Genomic DNA, 19,939 nt, shown 5'->3' with positions numbered 1-19,939 from the left:
ATTTAGCAAGCACTCTCCATCCCGTGACTGTACTCAGGGGTGAGGAGCAGCGACCAGACCCTAACAGGAGGTGACCTCTGATTCGGGGGGGGCGGGGCGCGGGGGCGGCAGGGAGGGTTGTGGAACAGGCAGACCCCGGGCACAGGAAGATAAATCACAAGGGAGAAGACTCCAAGACAGACGGATTCCTTCCAACTCTTCTCAAAGACCGGCCCTCTAGCCCAGTCAGGAGGGCCTCACCCTCCCCCCTCCTCCAGTTCTCCTGCTCTCTACTCGCTGGCTTTAGATGTGAACAAGTAGTGTTAATTTAACGGTTAGGTGCATTGTTGGTTAAGCCCAGTTAGTCTGGGAACCTGGTAATGTGTTATTTTTAAAAAGGACATTCTGAGTCTCAAATTACCAACAAATTTTTTATTTATGCCTAAGCATGTGACCATCTTTGGTTTGTTTTGGGATGGAGTCATGAAGAGAGGGAGGATTTCTATCACTGAAAATAAATGGAGAAAAGTGAGAACTCCTTTAAAAATGTGAAATATGAGAAATGATGGAAAGTACAATCCTAGTTGAGAAATAGAATTTCATTCCTTGAAGACTTAATTAAAGCCAAAGTTGAGAGGCAGTTAACATTCTGGGTGGCATCTAGAAACCTGCTTCCTTGTTCATAAATGATCAACACAAACACACAGAACTCCAGACAGGGACCTTTGGATAAGCTTAAAACACGGATTGTGGAATGTTTCAGAGGGCTTTTCTCTTTTTTTTCCATAAGGGATTATCCCGTTTTTTAATTCCTGAAACAAAGATATATGGTTTCAGCCTAAATAAAATAGATGAAAGGTTTTGTTTCCTTTAAAATTCTGTATATCTGGATATGAAATGGAGTTATAAAAATGGAATTCCTAAGCAATTTTTTTCTTTATACTTTAGTGGAATAATAAAAATAAATAACAAAAAAACCTAACCAATCTAACCTTTTATCAAAGCCATCAAGGGAGTTGGTGAGCACTCTGCAAAAATCCCAGCTCTGAAATCACACAGAGTGCTGATGGACTTTAAGCAATGCTGGTCGGGCAAGTCTTCAGCAGACTTGTGCCCAGTACATTCTTGACAGGCAGCTGGAGTTTATAAATCCTAGAAACCTAATGAAAATTAGACCTTTATTTCACTAAAGGGGAAGATTTCTTTTTTTTTTAGAAATAGAAGAATTTCAAGTTTTGATACAAAAACAATTAAAACAGGATTAAACCCCCTATTGGGGCTCAATCCATCCTTTGACTACTAACAGAATGAAGTAAGATCTTTTACTTATTCCTCCCATTTAGTTCACACACACACATACACACACACACGCTAGGTAGCACACCAAACTTTAAGCTGTGTTATAAAATGTGTACACCTTCAAGGTTTTTTATTATGGTCTTCCTTAAGTTTTATCCTTGTTGGGATTAAAGCCTGGGCATTTCTACACTACCCTTAACTAAGTCTCAAGTCACAATAAAAACACATAGAAGTAATTCTTGTTTTTGTTTTAAAGGACACTCAAAAGAAAATAATCAAGTATCTGAGTACTTTCTTCCATTTTCCTCTCCAGGATCTCAGGGGCTCTGAAGAACAACATGAATGAAAATAGTGGTTCTGAGACCTAAATTTGTCATAATTTTGGGGAGTTTTCTTTCTTAGCCAAAAGCTACCTATTAAAATTAATCTGAATGAAGCATTTCAAAATAAAAATGTACAAGACTATCCTTACATGCCTTAAGAAAATTATTTCTGATATACATACTCCTAAAACTTTACTTTAGATAGGTTTATGTGAATAAAATCCCAAATAAAGATTAAAAAATAAAGTCATTTTAGAAATAACTCTGGTTACTCCCATACCACATAGGTCATATGAGGATTTAAACTACAATCATGGGATTCTGAAAAAATAAACATATATATATAGTCTTATCTATAAAAACACTAGCATACAAACTTCAAACTAAAAGGTTATCCAAAGTAACACACAAATGTTCTAAATCTTAAGAAAACTTAAAAATACCTCTTCTATTTGTAAATAAAAGCAGAATAAAACTGATCTGATTGCATTATTAGGTAATTGGTTTTGGAAACTTGTTAGTAAAGTATTGGTGGAAATTCTCAATAGCCATTATGCTATAACCTGAAGCACTCAATCATTTTCTTCAGTAAAAGAATAAGTAAACTAAGAGACGACATGTTAGTCATCACATATTACAACCAAGTATAACACTGACAGTAACAGGAGTGGTCACACAGTGCCTCAGTCGGCTGCCTCTTGAATTTCTCACTGAAGGATTAGGCCAATCTACCTTTGGGACAATTTTATCGGTAGACACCAACAACAGGTGTCTTTTTATCCTGTTTTCTTAAAGTCTGTATCACTAGTCTATAACAGATAGCAGTGAGATAGCTCTAGCAGATGAAGCAAGAGGGTAACTGTGTTCTAGAAGAAACATTTATCTGTCTTTCGATCCAAGCTTCTCAATTAATTCCTGAAGAGGTGCCAGCTCACGCCTATCAATCAGATTAAACTCCTAAAAAGAGAAGAAAAGTAAAATTTAAAAATAGGCCTAAAATTAAAACTCCATAAATGTCATTCAAAGAAGGGATTCCCAGCCCTGGTTTTCTGAAATCCAAAAAAATGATGAAATGATCTCTGTGAACGTTTTAAAATGGGATCATTTTTACTCACTTTTAAAAATATAGGGGATTTACCAAAGAAGCAACTGTATGTATTAGCATGATCCTCACTGTGTAAAACATTAAAATGAAAATTAGATATATGTTTGCATTTACATGGCAATGACCTTAAAACCATACAGTGAACTTCTGACAGTGGCCACCTCCTGAGCAGTGGCCCTCTGTCCTTCATAGATCTACACTGCATCTACATCTACATGTGTCTGTACTGTCGCTGTATTACTGCTCTATACTCTTATCTGTACCTACAGCTAGCCTGCATCTGTATCTACACACCGGTATCAGCGCCTAGACTCTACCGAGATCGACGCCATGCGACAATCTCAGAAGGAAGACAGAGACGAGCACAGTACATTATCCTCTGTGCGGCACATATAATTGAAATACACAGTATCTACTATAAAACTCCTGGCTTTTCTGTCAAAAAACAGTATCTAGACATATGTACATTTTGCATAGAAATTATGGATCTCTAAAGCTGCTAAAGGAGTCTATTTAATATCTTTTTCAAACAATGCGAATTATTTTGATTTTAAAAAGTTCCAATTCCAATTAAGGGTCCTTTAGGTAACAGGCCCCATCTTTGAAGGGGGTGGTCCTTTTTGAAGTTTCTAGCTGCTGACTTCAGAAGATTTGGCCTGAAATGGGATTTCTAGAAGCTTAAACTAAGAGAGCAGCTAACAAGTTCTTCCAAAAGTTTCTCTCCCAGGCACAGACATCTCATGAAACAATCTAATTGCAAATGTTTTTCCATAGCATCCTTTCACTCAACAGTGGTGATGGAACAGGAGGGTATGGACAAGCTGTCCTGGGGTTTTGGTGCTCCCTGTCATATCCTAACTGGAGACCCGGCTGCGGCAGCCAGGGGCAAAAGGCCCAAAATGGGGGTGATGCTTTCTATGTTGCTATGCCCACCAATGAAATAAACAACATGGAAAAGAGAAAAGAGAGAGCTCTGCTTATACTTTGCTCTACATCTATAAATTAAGACAACTCTATAAATTACTCTGTATTAAAATTAACAAATGAGTCCAAGTCAAAGGACAAAGATGTCAACATGGTTCAACTTACCTGAACAAAGAAAATAAAGTGCTTAAAGGAGGTGTTGAGGTGGGCCTCCTCTTGCAGCTGCATCACAGAATCAAAGTGCTGGTGATAAATATGGGCATAAACCCGGAACAGACGCTTCAGAATGGTCTTTGCCACAGACATAAAGTTTTTGGGAAATGGGACACCTGTAATCAAATACATATATATTAACTGTCTTTTATCTAATTGAACAGCATAAAGTTTAGAAGCTGCCATAGCAACTCCAACACACAAACACACACATTCACAAATATAAGCCTGTTTTCCATACATATACTTTTTTAAAAGACAAAGAAAAAAAAAACCCAAACATAGATATATGAGGTATCCTCACATAGCACACTTTTTCTTACATTTATAAGGTGCCGCTGAATCAAAGTTAAAATAAACATAACTTTAGCTGTTTAATACCGGAGAGTTTCTTCCTAAGATTAATGCAACAAGTATTTTGACTATAAATAAAAACCTTTTATTTTTGTAATACATAACTCTAAAAATTTTTACACACACACACTCAACTAGGAATGAAAACTAAGAGAAAAAGGCATTATAATCTACTGTCTATAAATAAAAAGTATTTTATCTTCTGAATTACCCTGAAAAACCAGTTTTCTTTCTTAAATCAAGGAGTCCCCAACTTCTTATCTTTTCAAAGTGCTATTTTCATTTTCCTATAATACAAGATAGGGACAAACTTCCTGAAAAAGGGAGGAAGAGCGCCTCACTATTTTGCAAAGAAAATAAACACTTCCTTAGAAAAGAACGGGGAGAGGGTTTGCTAATCTCTCTCTGGTCACGTTCCTGAGAATTCCGGTTGACAAGATCAAAGTCTTAGGAAACAGGGACAGGAGAAAGACAATACAAGTGGCACTGAGTACAGTATATAAACACATTAAGAAGTCATCAGCTTCCAAAATAACCTAGATTAGACAGCCTTAAAGGCTATTCCACAACACTACTCAAGAAACATTTCCTTTTCTTCAATCTTTCAGAAAACAAAGGTTAAAACACTTTCTCCTTGCCTGCATTTTAATTTATTTCTTAACCAGTCCTTAAAAGCTTGAAATTTAGTGTATTCTGCTCTTGCAAGCTAATTTTTCTGGTCCCCCACCCCCACCCCATCTTGGCTAACAACTGCCATGTGCATTTTTTAAAAAAATTTTATTTATTTAAGGGGCACCTGGGTGGCTCAGTCATTGAACATCTGCCTTCGGCTCAGGTCATGATCCCAGGGTCCTGGGATCAAGCCCCGCATTGGGCTCCCTGCTCTGCGAGAAGCCTGCTTCACCCTCTCCCACTCCCCCTGCTTGTGTTCCCTCTCTCGCTGTGTCTCTTTCTGTCAAATAAATAAATGAAAAAAATCTTTAAAAAAAACAACAACAAAAAACTTTATTTATTTAAGGTAAGCTCTACGCCCAACGTGGGGCTTGAACTCAAGACCTCTGGAGATCAAGAGTCGCATGCTCTACTGCCTGAGCCAGCCAGGTGCTCCTAACAACTTGCATTTTCAAACTTTATTCTGGAGCTTGTGCGCATGTTTTTCTGGACTGGGGTCTTGTACTCATATATTGAAAAGCTGGATTTTTAAGTCAAACTCCTTCTCTTAGAATTTACAAATATGCATCTTGCTAATAAGAGGAACAGTAATAATTTAGATGTATTAGTTCAAAATGAGTAACAGTTCTATCTAATAATAAATAACTGGCAGAAGTAAGATGTTGATAATAGCCTAACTGGGGGGGAAAAGGGTTCCAGAACATTAGGCTGGATTACTGAAGAATAGAATGCTGAGAAAAGAGAACAAACTTTTAAGTATTCTTTATCTTCCATAAGCACAAGACTTTAATGAATAAAGAAATAGAAGTAATTTGTCTTAAACCAAGCATTTTCCAAGCTGAATTGAACAGAAACATCCAAGCACAGTCAATTACAATAAAGAATCTGTGAGAAAGGAAATAAGCAGTTTAGTAATAAAATAGAAAATCTGACCAATAGCAAACAGACGGAGTGTAACATGATACAAGTTTTTCTCCCAAAAGAGCCACTGATTAGACCGCAAAAAGGAATCTGCTATGGTCTGAATATTTGTGTCCCCTCAAAATTCCTATGTTGAAATCCTAACCCCCTAGGTGATGCTATTAGGAGATGGGGCTCTGGGAGGTGATTATGTCACAAGGGCAGAACCCTCATGAGTGGGATCAATGCCCTTATAAAAGAGGCCCCCGAGAACATCTGCTGGCTCCTTCCACCATGTGAAGACTGAGAAGTCGGCAGTCTGCAACCCAAACATGGGCTTTCACAGGCACCTTGATCTTGCCTTTAGAACTGAGAAATAAATTTCTGTTGTCATAAGGCATCCAATCTCTGGTAGTTTTGTTATTAGCAGCCCAAACAGATAAGACAGAATCCAACATGTTATTTGTAAGACACTCTTAAACTGAAAACGAAAAGACTGATCTCATCCATAAATACCGATGTCAAAATCTTAATCAAAATATTAGCAAATAAAAAATACTCTTCCAGTGAAACATTAAAAAAAGATACTGGAGAAAACCTTATGGTAACCAACAACAGACACTGGAAAAATATAAAACTCAACAACCATACCTGATTTTTAAAAATTTACACACCTCTAACCAAAAGCAAGATTCCTGCTTAATGCTGAAGTACTAGAAGCACTTGCATAAAAGTAAGGAAACAAGAAAAGGAGGTCTGCCACATCATCACCATTACTCAGCACTACTCTGGGGCAATGAGATAAGAGTTACATGAGAGTTAGCCTGGTGATGGGTATTAAAGAGGGCACGTTCTGCATGGAGCACTGGGTGTTATACGCAAACAATGAATCATGGAACACTACATCAAAAACTAATGATGTGATGTATGGTGATTAACGTAACATAAAAAAAAAAAAACACAGAATAGTATCTTTCCATATCAGTAAAAAAAAAAAATTACACAAGAAGCATCCATATCAGAAAGGAAGAGGCAAAATTAATATTACCTTAATATGATGTGATGGTATACTTAAAAAACAAGAAAACCAACCCAGAACAACTGAAACAATCAGAATCTGATGGTCAATTTATACAAAATTTTACAGAAAAATCAATAGCTTTCCTATATACTAAACAATAACCGTTTGGAAGCCAGATGTCAATGAAAAAAACTACAAAATGTCTAGGAATAAACTTAAACTTGAAGGATTAACATAAACTACAGAATTTTACAAGAGGAAATAAAAAAGATGAAGAAATGTACCTTGTTCTTGAGTAGACCCAGTATTGTCAAGAGAACAAGACTGCCTATGTTAATCTACAACTTGAATGAAATAATCAAAATCTCACAAATATTTTTATTTTACCTTGCCAAAATGGTTCTAAGTTCTTTGGAAGAACAAATATCCCAGAATAGCCGTGAATATTCTGAAAAAGAAGAGCAAGGAAGAGAGACTAGCCCTACAAGATGCTCAGATATATGGCCATGGTAATTGAAACAGTGTGGAATTCCGATAGGAACAGATAAAGAGACTGAAAGACTCCACATTATGTGGCAATCCGGTGTACACATATGATAACCCAGGGAGAAAAGACACATGTATTCGATAAATGGTACTGGACAAACTGATTCGCGTTTATAACTAGAAAAAAAATGAAGGGAGCCTTAAGAAAAAAATTTCTGGCAAGAACAAAGATTTAAATGTAAAAACAAAACCACAAAAGTACTAAATGAAAACAAGGACAAATATTTTAATAATCTTGAAGGAGGGAAAACCTTTCTAATCATTATATTAAAATCCACACAACATAAAGGAAAAAATTAATAGGACAAATAAGAAAGTTACAGCAAGAATACCTCATGAACAAAATAGGAAAAAAGGCAAGCTGGGGAAAGATACATATTATATGTCAAAGAGCTAACATCCTTACCATACAAAGAAATAGACAAAGGATAGGAACAGAAAACACAAAGATTAATAAACCAAAAAATCTCAATGTCATCAATATTTTTTGAATGTACATTCAAACAAACTTATTTACCCAAACTGAAAAGATTAAAAAATGAGTAGCCAACCAGTATTTGTGAAGAAACACAGGCAGACACAAACATGGCTAGAGGGAGTATGCATTTACAATCTTTTTGGAGAGGAATTTGGCAGCCTTTATTACATTTTTTTTTTTTTTAAGTAACAGCATTAAAAAGAACGCAACATATTTATCAGTTAAAAATGAAAACATTCAACACTAACTCACCGATCTTAGAAGGAAAAAGAGTTTCATCATCAAGCTGATCCTGAACCCAAGTCATCAAATAGTCAATGTATTTTGGTGCAGAACACTTGATTGGCTTTTTAATATTAGTACCATCTGCCCAATGATATTCGTATCTGGAGAGAAAAAGGTTTTACTTACAGAGTTTTCAAAAGCAGTAACAAATGTACAACTTGTAATAAAAGTAGGTCTACGTTTTGTCAATTGAAGTTATTTATAACTTAGTAAATTACCTCAAGTTCTACTGAAGGTTACTCAGAGTTCCCTATAGAATTATCCTGAAATAGGATAGTTATAATTGGAAGAGAAAAGGAGGATAATGTGGCAGCTGACAGTGCCAGAATGGATTTTTTTTTTTTTTTTTTAACACAGCCCTGGGAAAGATAAAGGAACTACACATTCCTGGCAGAGGGTGCTGAGGACTGGGTCAGAGACAGATGGATCCCCTATATCCTGCAACAGCTGGCCATCAAGGTAGCAACAACAGAGTCAAGATAATAAGACTCTGTTTCCTGGGGGCGCGTAGGTGGCTCAGTCAGCATCTGCCTTCGGCTCAGGTCATGATCCCAGGGTTCTGGGATGGAGCCCCACATCGGGCTCCCTGCTCAGCAGAGTGTCTGTTTCTCCCTCTGCCTCTGCCCCTCCACCTCCCCCGGCTTGTGCTCTCTCGCTCACTTGTGCTCTCTCTCTCTCCTGTGCTCTCTCAAACAAATAAAATCTTTTAAAAAATAAATAAAATAGATTCAACTAGAAAAAAAAATCCAAAATCTTAAAAAAGACTGTGTCCTGGAGAGGGTACTAAAGAAACACCCTTAGGCATGCATCTTTTCCTCCCTCCCTTTGCTGAGCTGAAATGCGTAATAAGACTTCTGCTAAACTTCACTGTGTGAAGCATTTAAGCCATAGATAAGTTTAATTTTCTTATTTATTTTATTTAAATTTCTTTTCAGGAAGTTTGAGGAATAAAACTTAACACAGAATAAAAATATCCCTCCAAAATACTGTTATTAAAAACAGAACTAGAAACTCACTGGAGACCTTTTTTTCCCGTTATACCTGTAGCAAATTCAGGAAAGGCAATTTTTTCCCAAGGGGTAAATATCTTGATACCATGTATCATCACATAAAATTAGTCATTTATTATTGGAAAAAAAGACTGGAAAGAAACACTAAAACATTAATCCCATCATACCTTGACTTAACATTATGGGTGATAAAACAGTTCCACGTTTCTTAATGTTTCTTAAAATGTATAATAGTCAAATTTCTTCTTATTTGAGAGAAAGAGAGGGTGCATGTGCATGCACAAGCAGGGGGAGGAGGAGAGGGAGAGAGAATCTCAAGCAGACTCCCTGCTGAGTGCAGAGCCTGACGTGGGGCTCGATCCCATGACACTGAGTTCACAACCTGAGCAGAAATCAAGAGTTGGCCACTTAACCAACTGAGCCACCCAGGCGCCGCCGTAGTCAGATTTTTTCAATCTAGCATCTTTAAGCCAGACAATTAAAGCAGCACAATTTGGACATAATTAACACTAAATAAGCACAAGAAAAAAAACTGAACATTCATTATTTAGCATAATACAATTAAATACTAAGTACCACATACTAAAGTATTTAATAATAACTAAAAGCTTATAGGGACATATTCAAGAACTCATAAAATTGAACTGCTTTTACACAAGCAAACAGATAAGAAAAACAAAAAGGCTTTATTGTTTAATTTATATCAATTAGTGATTAGCTTTATTTAGTACTTCAAATACCTATCTAATAGGCAGTATATGTACCTTGGACCTGCAGACATGACTAGACAGCTTGCTTCAGTGCAGAATTCTGTAATAGTTCCATACAGCATGTTGATCTGGTTGAAGAAATCCACAGCTGGAAACGTAATACCAGAACTGTGTTAAAATGTTTGTGCAAACACAAAAAAAACATCAGACCTCTCAGTTGAAGGAAAAATGGACAATGCCTTCAAGTTCTTGAATAAATCCTTAAGAGATTCAATGATCCAGGGGTACTGCAAATTCCCTTCTCCTTTTAAGCTGTCACACCTAAATTAACTTTTAATATATATTCACTTTAATATAGTAAGTTTTTAGCCAGCATAGAATAGCAGGAAAATAAAATCTTAGAATAATTCTAACTTATCGGTAACTACTGTATCATTAGAATATATAATTTGATTATATCCAAGGGAATGAAAAAACCCACTGCTTCCTATCAATCTGGACCAGACAATACCATTTGTGCTGGGAAAAAGCAGAGAGCATTGTAGAATCAATATCCTGTGAAGGAGAAGGTGTATCAGCTGTATCAGCAGGCATTTAAAACATCTTAGCATAAAAAACCTGAAGCCTAATGCATACTGAGGACACAAAAAGGACATGAGATAATGTCCCTTGTCTTGGAGACTCCAGCTATCTGAAGGGACAAAATTGAAAGGAATAATAAATACAACATATAAGAATTGAGAGAAAAGGCAGCATCTTGAGGGGCTGAGGTAGTCAGGGAGCACTTCCTACAGGAGCTTCAGCTAGATATGGAAGAAAATGGAAGACGAAGGGGTGAGTAATGAACCTATCTGAGTCAAATGTTCCTCTGCAAAGACACCCACATAAGCCTTGGAAAATTTTTAAAAATGTTTTAGTTCCCTGTCTAGAGGAGTACCTAAAAACCAACTAGGGCTTTTCCACATTTCTTAAAAAACAAATAGATAAAAAAAGCTCTGTCTTGTCAAAAGGAATTTTATATAAAATTCCCTCACTTAGAAACCTTCCTTTTACTTAGTCACGTTGGAGAACAGCCTATCTAAAGCAAAAAGTCTCAAAGAAAAATTGAAGGCTGAAGAAGGCCAACAGGTGCCTTCAGATAACAGATGATAATTTGAGTTAAGGTTAAAAAAAAAAAACAGGGGAAGGTCTTTTCTGAATATATAACGCTTCACATGGTTCACAAAGATCTATAAAAACATATAGTGATAAATCTTAATCCCAACCACTCCAGCTTCCCCCTACAGATAACCACTACATTATTTTTTTCGTCTCCTGCCCCCTAAGCACCTGTATCCTGTCTTACACAAAAGATTTAACATATCACGTAGTTCTGCACCTTGTTTTTTCTCCTAGTAATATGAATGGCTTTTTAATGTGCTGAAAAAAACCAAAAAAAATTTTTAATATGGTTACTAGAAAGTTTTAAATTACATTTGTAGCTCACATTATATTTCTGTCAGACAATGCTGATCAAAGGAGTGATTATCAACAGCTGAATAATACCACCAAGAAAGACAGCTAGACACTATGGAGGACATTATGGACACTGTTGGAAGTATATGCCACCACTTATAAAGTAGTCTTCCAAACAAACAAAATCAAACCTGAATTTGAGCAAAGCTCCACATCTGTGCTCATGTGGGAGCCACTAGCCACATATGGCTACTTACATTAAAATTAAATTTAAAATTCAGTTCCAGTCACACTAGCCACATTTCAGGAGCTAAATGGCCACCGTACAGATACAGAACATTTGCATCATTGCAGAAAGTTCTATTGGACAGTGCTGCTCTAGATCTATCATTTACAGGAAATAAAAGGAAGAACAGAACATGATAATGGATGCCTTGGGGACACAATCAACAAAATTCATGCTGTGGGAAATAAATGAACTGGTTTCTTCAACAACAACAAAATAGCAAGGAAGAAAGACTGCAACGAGGGAAACCTATGAATTAAGAGAATCAAGAAACATTACATATAGGCCTTATTAGTCCTGATTTAAACCAACCATAAATTTTTTAAAAAAAGAAACATTTAGAAGACAATCAGGGAAAATGTGAACACTGACTAGATATTTGCTAACGTAAAGGAATGGCAGTATTGTCATTATCTTTAAAAGGGGGAGTTCCTGTCTTTTAGAGATATGAAATATTTATAGATGAAATAATATGTTTGGGATTCACCTCAAAACAATCAGGGTGAGGCGGGCTGGCCAGGTCTCGCTGCCAGCATGAAACCAACCAGGGTAGAGACAGGAAGAGTGGGGGGAGGTGAAGAGGGGAAGGAGGAATTAAAATATGAAAAGAAAAAAAAAAAATCAGGGTGAGATATAGAAGCATGAATTGGCCAGGAACCAACTGCTGAAACTGGACAATGGATGCCTGGGAATTCACTATACTAGTTTCTCTACTTTGTATGTTTGAAATTTTCCATTAAGAAGTTTAAAAATTCCGGGCGCCTGGGTGGCTCAGATGGTTAAGTGTCTGCCTTCGGCTCAGGCCGTGATCCCAGGGTCCTGGGATCAAGTTCCGCATCGGGCTCCCCGCTCAGCGGGGAGCCTGCTTCTCCCTCTGCCTCTCTCTCTTATGAACAAATAAATAAAATCTTTAAAAAAAAAAAAAAAAAGTTTAAAAATTCCTGGAACATCTGAAGTTCCTGACAGATTTAAACCTTATCACCCGGCACTGATCTCACCTCAGAAATGAGAGGCTCAAATATTCAAATCTCTAGCCTCAGTATATATAACTTTTCACGTCATGCCCTCATTTTCTTGAACTCGAGTGACTTTCAGCTCATGAGTCCCTCCCATTTTCTCCCAATCTCTCAATTTCCTGACTACTCCTAAGTCACAACAATCAAGTGACTGCTCCTATGAACCGCAATTGACTTCTGTGTATATGCAGGCAGATGAGAGCTGCTGGGAGAGGGGGATGCAATTGTGCAGACGGGCTCCCTACAAAGTCATGGTCCGCTACAGGCAGAATTTTGTATTCTAATCTTTTATTTGAACTTACCCAATAATTCCTACCATTCTATCCTCAGAAATTACCCCAAAGCACTCAACATTTCTTCTCTGGTGTCTCTATCCAGCCACACAAGCTACATAACCAAGTACTCTGAAGAGAACAAAACAGTTTTAGATGTATTTGTACTTATGAGTTTCTTTACAGGTAATCCATTACACTACAACAGTTATACCTGTAAAAGAAAATTCATTAACAAAAAAATTTTAGCAAATTGTTCCTATAAATCAGCAATGCTGAATATTATTAAAAACTTACTGTTAACAGCAATCCATTCATTGAGGTCCTCTCCCTCTGGCAACATAACAGCTTGTCTCAGATTCCCACTTCCTAGAGTTGCCTCTGCATGTTTTAAGAGTTCATACTGATGAGAGCCCTCAGGGATATTCTTCTTTGGTTTGAATGTTTTAGAAGAGCGGCTGCTGCTGTTAGGTTGAAAGTAAAAGTATATCAATTTTTATTTTAGGACTGAAAGCAGAATGGCATAATTTTAGGCATACAAATTGTTCTGAAAATTTTAAAAAGTGCTCTGAAAAGTGCCAGGATAGGGAGGGGGTGATGATCACAAAAAAAGAATGCTTTAAATGTTTTTCTTCACATAGATTTAGGATTAGCAACACAATTTCATATAGAACGCAATTCTACTAACCCTCATGAAGTAGTATGGTGTAACAGGGTTCTAGTCCTTGATCTGCCACTAATTCTGTGAAAACAAACTTCCTTTGGGCTTCAATTTCTACTTATAGAAAATGGTGGGGGAAAGAGGTAGCCCTAAGTTTTGAATAGCTCAAAAATCCAGTTTTCTGTATCAAAGGATCTGTGATGCCATCAAAGCAAACCACAGTAGAAGTGACATTAACATTTTGAAGTTATTAGCAGGGAGAATAAATGAGAGACAACTGGTTACTGTGAAAAAGCGTTTTTCTGTAAGGAAGCTAACAGGATAAGAAACCCAGAAAAAATGGAGGTATTTCTAACCATAAGAATTAAAATTTCCATAACAGAACAAAGAGACAAGTAACAAAAAAAGTACTCACAACATGTATTACAAAATATTAACTAAAAAAAAGAAAAAGTACTAACCAAATAATAAAGGGTTTCAATAATCTGTTAAGAAAAAGGTAAGGAACCCTTTAGAAAAATGGGCTACAGATCAACTGGGAACTCAGAAATAAAAATACAATGGCCAATGGACATATGAAAAACTGTTCAATTAAAATAACTTACTTTTCCTTAATCTGAATGTCAGATTAAGTTACAACAACTATATTAAGTGTGAGCTAGGGTACAGGGAAATTAGTTTTTAATACACTTGGTGAAAGTGTAAAGGGTGGGGCGCCTGGGTGGCTCAGTCGTTGAACATCTGCCTTCGGCTCAGGTCATGATCCCAGGGTCCTGGGATCAAGCCCCGCATCGGGCTCCCTGCTCGGCGGGAAGCCTGCTTCTCCCTCTCCTACTCTTCCTGCTGTGTTCCCTCTCTCGCTGTCTCTGTCTTTGTCAAATAAATAAATAAAATCTTAAAAAAAAAAAAAGTGTAAAGGGTATAATATTTTGGGAAGGCAGTATCTATAAACAGTATCTATAAACATCGAGGTGCTCCCAATCCATCCGTTGAATTGTAAGAATACAAAAAAAATTTTTTTTAAAGATTTTATTTCTCTGATAGAGAAAGCGCAAATGGGGGAGCAGGCCCCCTGCTGAGTATCTCTAGGTATCTCTCCTAGATATGGATAAGGATGTGGTTCCCAAGACTGGTTTTAACAGTGAAAAACCGGGAAATAATCCTAAAACTTATTAGAAGAATAAATAAATTTGATATATCCATAATATGGAATACTACATAGTTAAGAAGAACAAGTTAGAGCTACATGTATTCACATGCCAAGTTCTCAAGTCATAGTTAAACATACTAAAGGACCAAATGTACAGCAGAAGCCCATCTTGTAAATGCATAGAAAGTGTAGGAAAGGGGGCATCTGGCTGGCTTAGTCGGTAGAGCATGTGCCTCTTGATCTTGGGGTTGAGTTCAAGCCCCACATTGGGTGTAGAAATTACTTAAAAATAAAATCTTAAAAAAAAAAAAAAAGAAAGAAAACATGAAATGATGTCTCAAGATTCAACACGGTCTTCGTCTAAATTAATACTTTTGTGGGGCGCCTGGGTGGCTCAGTCAGTTAAGCATCTGCCTTTGGCTCAGGTCATGATCCCAGGGTCCTAGGATCAAGCGCTGCATCAGGCTCCCTGCTCAGCAGGGGGCCTGCTTCCCCCTCCCTCTCTGCCCCTCTCCCCCACTTGCACTTTCTCTATCAGAGAAATAAAATCTTTAAAAAAAATTTTTTTTATATTCTTACAATTCAAAAACAACCCCCCCCCCAAAAACCCAATTTAAAAAATGATCACAGGATTTGAATAGATATTACTCCAGAGAAGATATACAAATGACCAATAGCATACAAAAAGATGCTGACCATCATTAGTCATTAGGAAAATGCAAAGTAAAATCACAATGAGATAACATTTCACATCCATTGGTATGACTATGATCAAAAAGACAATTAACAAGTGCTACCTATGGTGGGTAAATTGAAACTCTCATACAGTGCTGGTGGGAATGCAAAATGGTGCAGTGCTTTGAAAAAGTTTGGCAGTTTCTCAAAAGATTAAACATAGTTGGCATATAACTCAGCAATTCCACTTCTAGGTATTTACCCAAGAGCAATGAACATATGCATCCAATACAAAAATCTGAACACAAAAGTTCATAGCCGAATTATTCATAATGGCCAAAAAGTGGAAACTCAAATGCCTGTCAACAAAGGTTTGAAAGAAAAAAACCACCTCACATTTCAATCCAAAAAGTAACTAAGCAACTGAGCATCCACAAACAAACCACTAACTAAACATTAACTCATAGGAAAAAGACTTTGGGAGTGGAGGGAGAAATTGTTCCAGTAATATGGAGATTTACAATTACAATCTAAATCATACAAACTTTCAGACATGGTCATCATACTTGTGTAGACCATACTTCTAAAAAATAATCGAAAGGCGGGGGAAAAATGATTTGAACAAGGGTATTCTCAGTAGTGCTATTTTCTAATAGCAAAATACTAGATAGAATCCAAATTTCTCTGCTGTGTATGGGTTTGGTAAGATTTCAAATCCACTTGTTTATGACTTCAGTGAAATTTGTTTTAATCCACTTGTTCATGACAAAGACAAAAAAAAGTTGTTTTCATGTAAGAATGAAGTAAACTGTGTCAGGATGTCATCATCTCATCTATTCTCACCCATAAGAACTCAGCCGTTCAGCTGCAGAGGGGCCCTGCTGGGGCTTATCAGTGAAAACTTAGGAAGAAGCAACTATGGCAAGGAGACATTTTGACTATAAATACCACCAATTTGTGCGGAGTACTGGAGAGTGTTAGGTCTGGGCAAGGTGACACCTTGCTGACCTAAACAGCTCTGTGAAAACCTTGGGACAATTGGCCCCCGCCAGGCAAATGCCCAGCGCAGAAGGAAAATCCACTTGCTGGTCAACACCAGCGCCATGGATCCTTGGCAACAAGGACTTTCACTTTAGTGCCGGCAGCTGGACCTCAGCGCTGCGTTGGCCAAGCCCAACCCCTCTCCTCAGGACCAACTCCTATAAAGGTAGATCTCAACTAAATTTGGACTTTATTTTTTTCATCTCCCCTTTTCTGGAACAATAGTGTATTTAATCTATCACTGACTTGGAGTATTTCATTAGTTTAATAAGAAACACTATCCGGTATGCTATTGGCCTATGAAATGCCCACAGCAAACCTGTTAAACACATGCCGGCAAAGACAAAGTCAGTCTCTGAACTTAACGTGCCTCTCAAAGCAAAACATTCTCACAATAAGGAACTGGATAAACTCTGGTTAAGGAACACTACGTACTTTAATAAAATTTAATAAAAATGTCAGATATGTCCTCAATCACACAACGCATAAATTTAATGTACCAGGTAGAGAGAGCCACCTGAAATAAGGTGCTGGAGCAGTGCTTCCCAAACCTTAACATGCTTAAGAATCATCAGAGAATTCACAAAAGTTTCCATTTAAGCCTCGTTTGGGCCCCAGGCCTTATCTCTAAAATAGGATCCTACCCAGGAAAAGTTAATTACACAAAGTGACAGCGGTGCCTGGCTGGCTCAGTCAGGAGAGCGTGCCACTCCTGATCTCGGGGTTGTAAGTTTGAGCCCCTGATGGGTGTAGAGATTATTAACTAACTAAAATCTACACAAAGTCACAAAGTGGGCTGAATCCGAATTGGACAGAAGTCTGCATGCAAGGCCGCAGCTTAACTTCGAGCTTCTCGAACTGCGGCACTCAACGTCTTCCTGGGGCAGCGTTTTTCCGCGGGGGTAATTTAATACTGAAGATAATAAAACTTGACATACGATAGAGTAAAAAGCTAAGTCAGCATGGATCGGTACTAGAAGGCTCCAGACTTGAGAGGAATCGGGAGCCCAGCGGCCGGGCTCGGGGCTCCACCCCCCGGTCGTCCCTCCGCCCTCAGGGGCTCTGGGGCGGAAAAGTTTGGAGGCACTGCCGGCCTCGGGGCCTCTCTACTCCGCAACCCTCTCGCTCCGCTTCCTTTGCCTCGACCTTCACCTCCCTCTGCCTGGGCCCACGTCCGGGCCGCTCCCGTGGCCCGCGGGGGGAGGGGCCGGGGGCCGGGCAAAGCAAACGTCGGCCGCTCTGACTCCGACCCCGGGGCCCGGCCCTCGCCTCAGGCGCCTGCTCGCCCCCTTCCTCCCCCTCGCCCTCGGCCTTCAGCCCTCGGGGCCCTCGGCCCGGCCACACTCACAAGAGGAAGCTCATCTTCTATCCTCGGAGGGGAGGGGCCGCTGGCCCCCGCCGCGGTCTGGACTCGGAGCCCGCGCGGGAACCACGAGGAAGCGGACAGTCCTCAGCTCGCGGCCAGCGGAAGCACCGGGCGCCGCTGCTCTGAACCGAGGGTCGACCCGGTGCCAGTTGCTGCGCTCGTCTCCCCCACCTTGCCGACCCGAAATGCGGAACCAGCAAAATCTCGCGAGCTAAGGCTTCGGCCCGCCCCGCCCCTGCGAGAGGGACTCGACGCACCCCTCTTCGCCCCGCCCTCTCCTACAGTTCAGCCAATCAGCGACCTCCAAGCCGGGACTTCCTCCTCCTGGGGGCGTGGTCAGTTCGTGGTCCCTGGCCTGGGGGAGTGGCTCACCTTGTGCTTGGTCTGGGTTATTGCTGTTGGTTTGCGGGCATCCTCTTTATAAGGCAAGGGGTCTCCAAAAGCGCTGCAATTTTTAAGACTTTATTTTGATTTTTAAGTTGAGATATAATTCACATAGCATGAAATTCACCCTTTAAAAATTTACACTCCAGTGGTATTTTTCCTCTGTTCGGAGTTAGGCAACCATCACCTCTAATTCTAGAACATTTTCATCACCCGGAAAAGAAACCCATTAGCAGTCATTCCCCTTCCTCCCTCCTGGCAACCCCTGGCAACAACTAGTCTACCTTTTTTATATGGACTTGCCTCACCTGGACATTTCACATAAATGGGTTTATACAATATGGTCTTGTGACTGGCTTCTTTCACTTAGTATAATGTTTTCAAGGTTCATCCACATTGTAGCATGTATAAGTACTTCATTCCTTTTTATGGCTGAATAATATTCCATTGTATGAGTATACCTATTTTGTCTGCCCATTCATCGGTTGATGGGCATTGAGTTGTTTCTACTTTTTGGCTATTATAATTAATGCTGTTACAAACATTCCTGTAGTGGTTTTTGTCTGGACAAATGTATTATACCTAGTAGTGTCTGGGTACTATGGTAACTATACGTTTAAATTTTTGAGGAACTCCCAAACTGTTTTCCGAATTGGCAGCACCATTTTACATTCACACTGGCACATGTCTGAGGGTTCTAATATTTCCATATCCTTGATGACATTTGCTATTGTCTTCTTTTTTAAGTGTTTTCAGGGGCACCTGGGTGGCTCAGTTAGTTAAGCTACTGCCTTCGGCTCAGGTCATGATCCTGGAGTCCTGGGATTGAGCCCCTCATTGGACTCCCCACTCGGCGGGGAGTCTGCTTCTCCCTCTAACCCTCCCCCCTCTCATGCTCTCTCTGTCCCATTCTTTCTCAAATAAATAAAATCTTTAAAATAATATAAAATAAAAAATTAAGTGTTTTCAGGTGCATTTACCTTTTTTTTTTAAGATTCATTTATTTATTTTAGACAGAGAGAGAGTGCATATGCAAGCAGTGGGAGGGGCAGAGAGAATCTGAGCAGACTCCCCACTGAGGGTGGAGCCCAATGAGGGGCTCTAGATGGGGCTTGTTGTGGGGTTTAATCCCATGACCCCAAGATCATGACCTGAGCCGAAATAAGGAGTCCACGCTCAACTGACTGAGCCACCCAGCTGCCCCACTATTGTCTTTTTTATTGTAGCTATCTTAGTGGATGTGAAGTGATAATCTCATTGTGACTTTGATTTGAATGTCCCTGTTGGCTGCTGTCGAGATCTTTTCATCTGCTTATTGGCCACATGAAAGAAATTTACTTTTATCTTCCTTTAAAGTTATCTCAGCCCCTCAAAGGATGATACAACAACCTAAAAGGGGTTCCAGTTCAATAACATAGTTCACTGTCTCCATGACATCACCATCCCTTTGTTCCTCAACACTCATCAATCCAGATTCTACACCCCACCTGACCTCCTGAAAAAATTTGTCTCATCAATCTCTCCAGTGTCTTAGCTTCTAAATTCCATGGGTATTTTTCAGTCCTTGTCTTACTTGCCACTTAGTTCTATCTGGCCCATCCTACCAGACTCATTTGATCACAGTGATTTCATTTTTCAAGAACCTCTTTCTTAAAAAACACAAAACCTCTTTCTTACTCCCTGTGATCTGGTTTCTATAAGGTGAGATTGGGGGGCACAGAAAAGGGAAGACCATGATCAGAATGTTGTAATAGTTTACTTTAGTCACACTTTCTTAGTAGCAAGTGACAGAAACCCACACTGTTTGTATTTCC

The 19,939-nt window shown here is 38.9% G+C and overlaps 1 protein-coding gene across 2 annotated transcripts; it reads right to left on the bottom strand.

Annotated features, from left to right (window-relative positions):
- Positions 1 to 396: 396 nt before the first annotated feature.
- MOB1A (MOB kinase activator 1A) lies at positions 397 to 17,950 on the bottom strand. 2 transcript variants are annotated; one of them, XM_036087662.2, is made up of 6 exons: positions 17,724 to 17,950; positions 13,146 to 13,312; positions 9,874 to 9,967; positions 8,067 to 8,200; positions 3,796 to 3,959; positions 397 to 2,558 (listed from the first exon to the last, which is right to left on the bottom strand). In XM_036087662.2, the coding sequence occupies exons 1-6, from the start codon at positions 17,735 to 17,737 to the stop codon at positions 2,481 to 2,483; spliced, it is 651 nt and encodes a 216-aa protein (XP_035943555.1). In that variant the 5' UTR covers positions 17,738 to 17,950; the 3' UTR covers positions 397 to 2,480. The 2 variants fall into 2 exon arrangements, with proteins under 2 accessions (XP_035943555.1, XP_077912522.1); XM_078056396.1 differs by having other exon boundaries at positions 13,146 to 13,309.
- Positions 17,951 to 19,939: the final 1,989 nt, after the last annotated feature.

Source organism: Halichoerus grypus, chromosome 10 (genome assembly GCF_964656455.1).
Source record: "Halichoerus grypus chromosome 10, mHalGry1.hap1.1, whole genome shotgun sequence".
Taxonomy (NCBI): domain Eukaryota; kingdom Metazoa; phylum Chordata; class Mammalia; order Carnivora; family Phocidae; genus Halichoerus; species Halichoerus grypus.
This window is presented reverse-complemented; position numbering and strand designations above follow the sequence as displayed.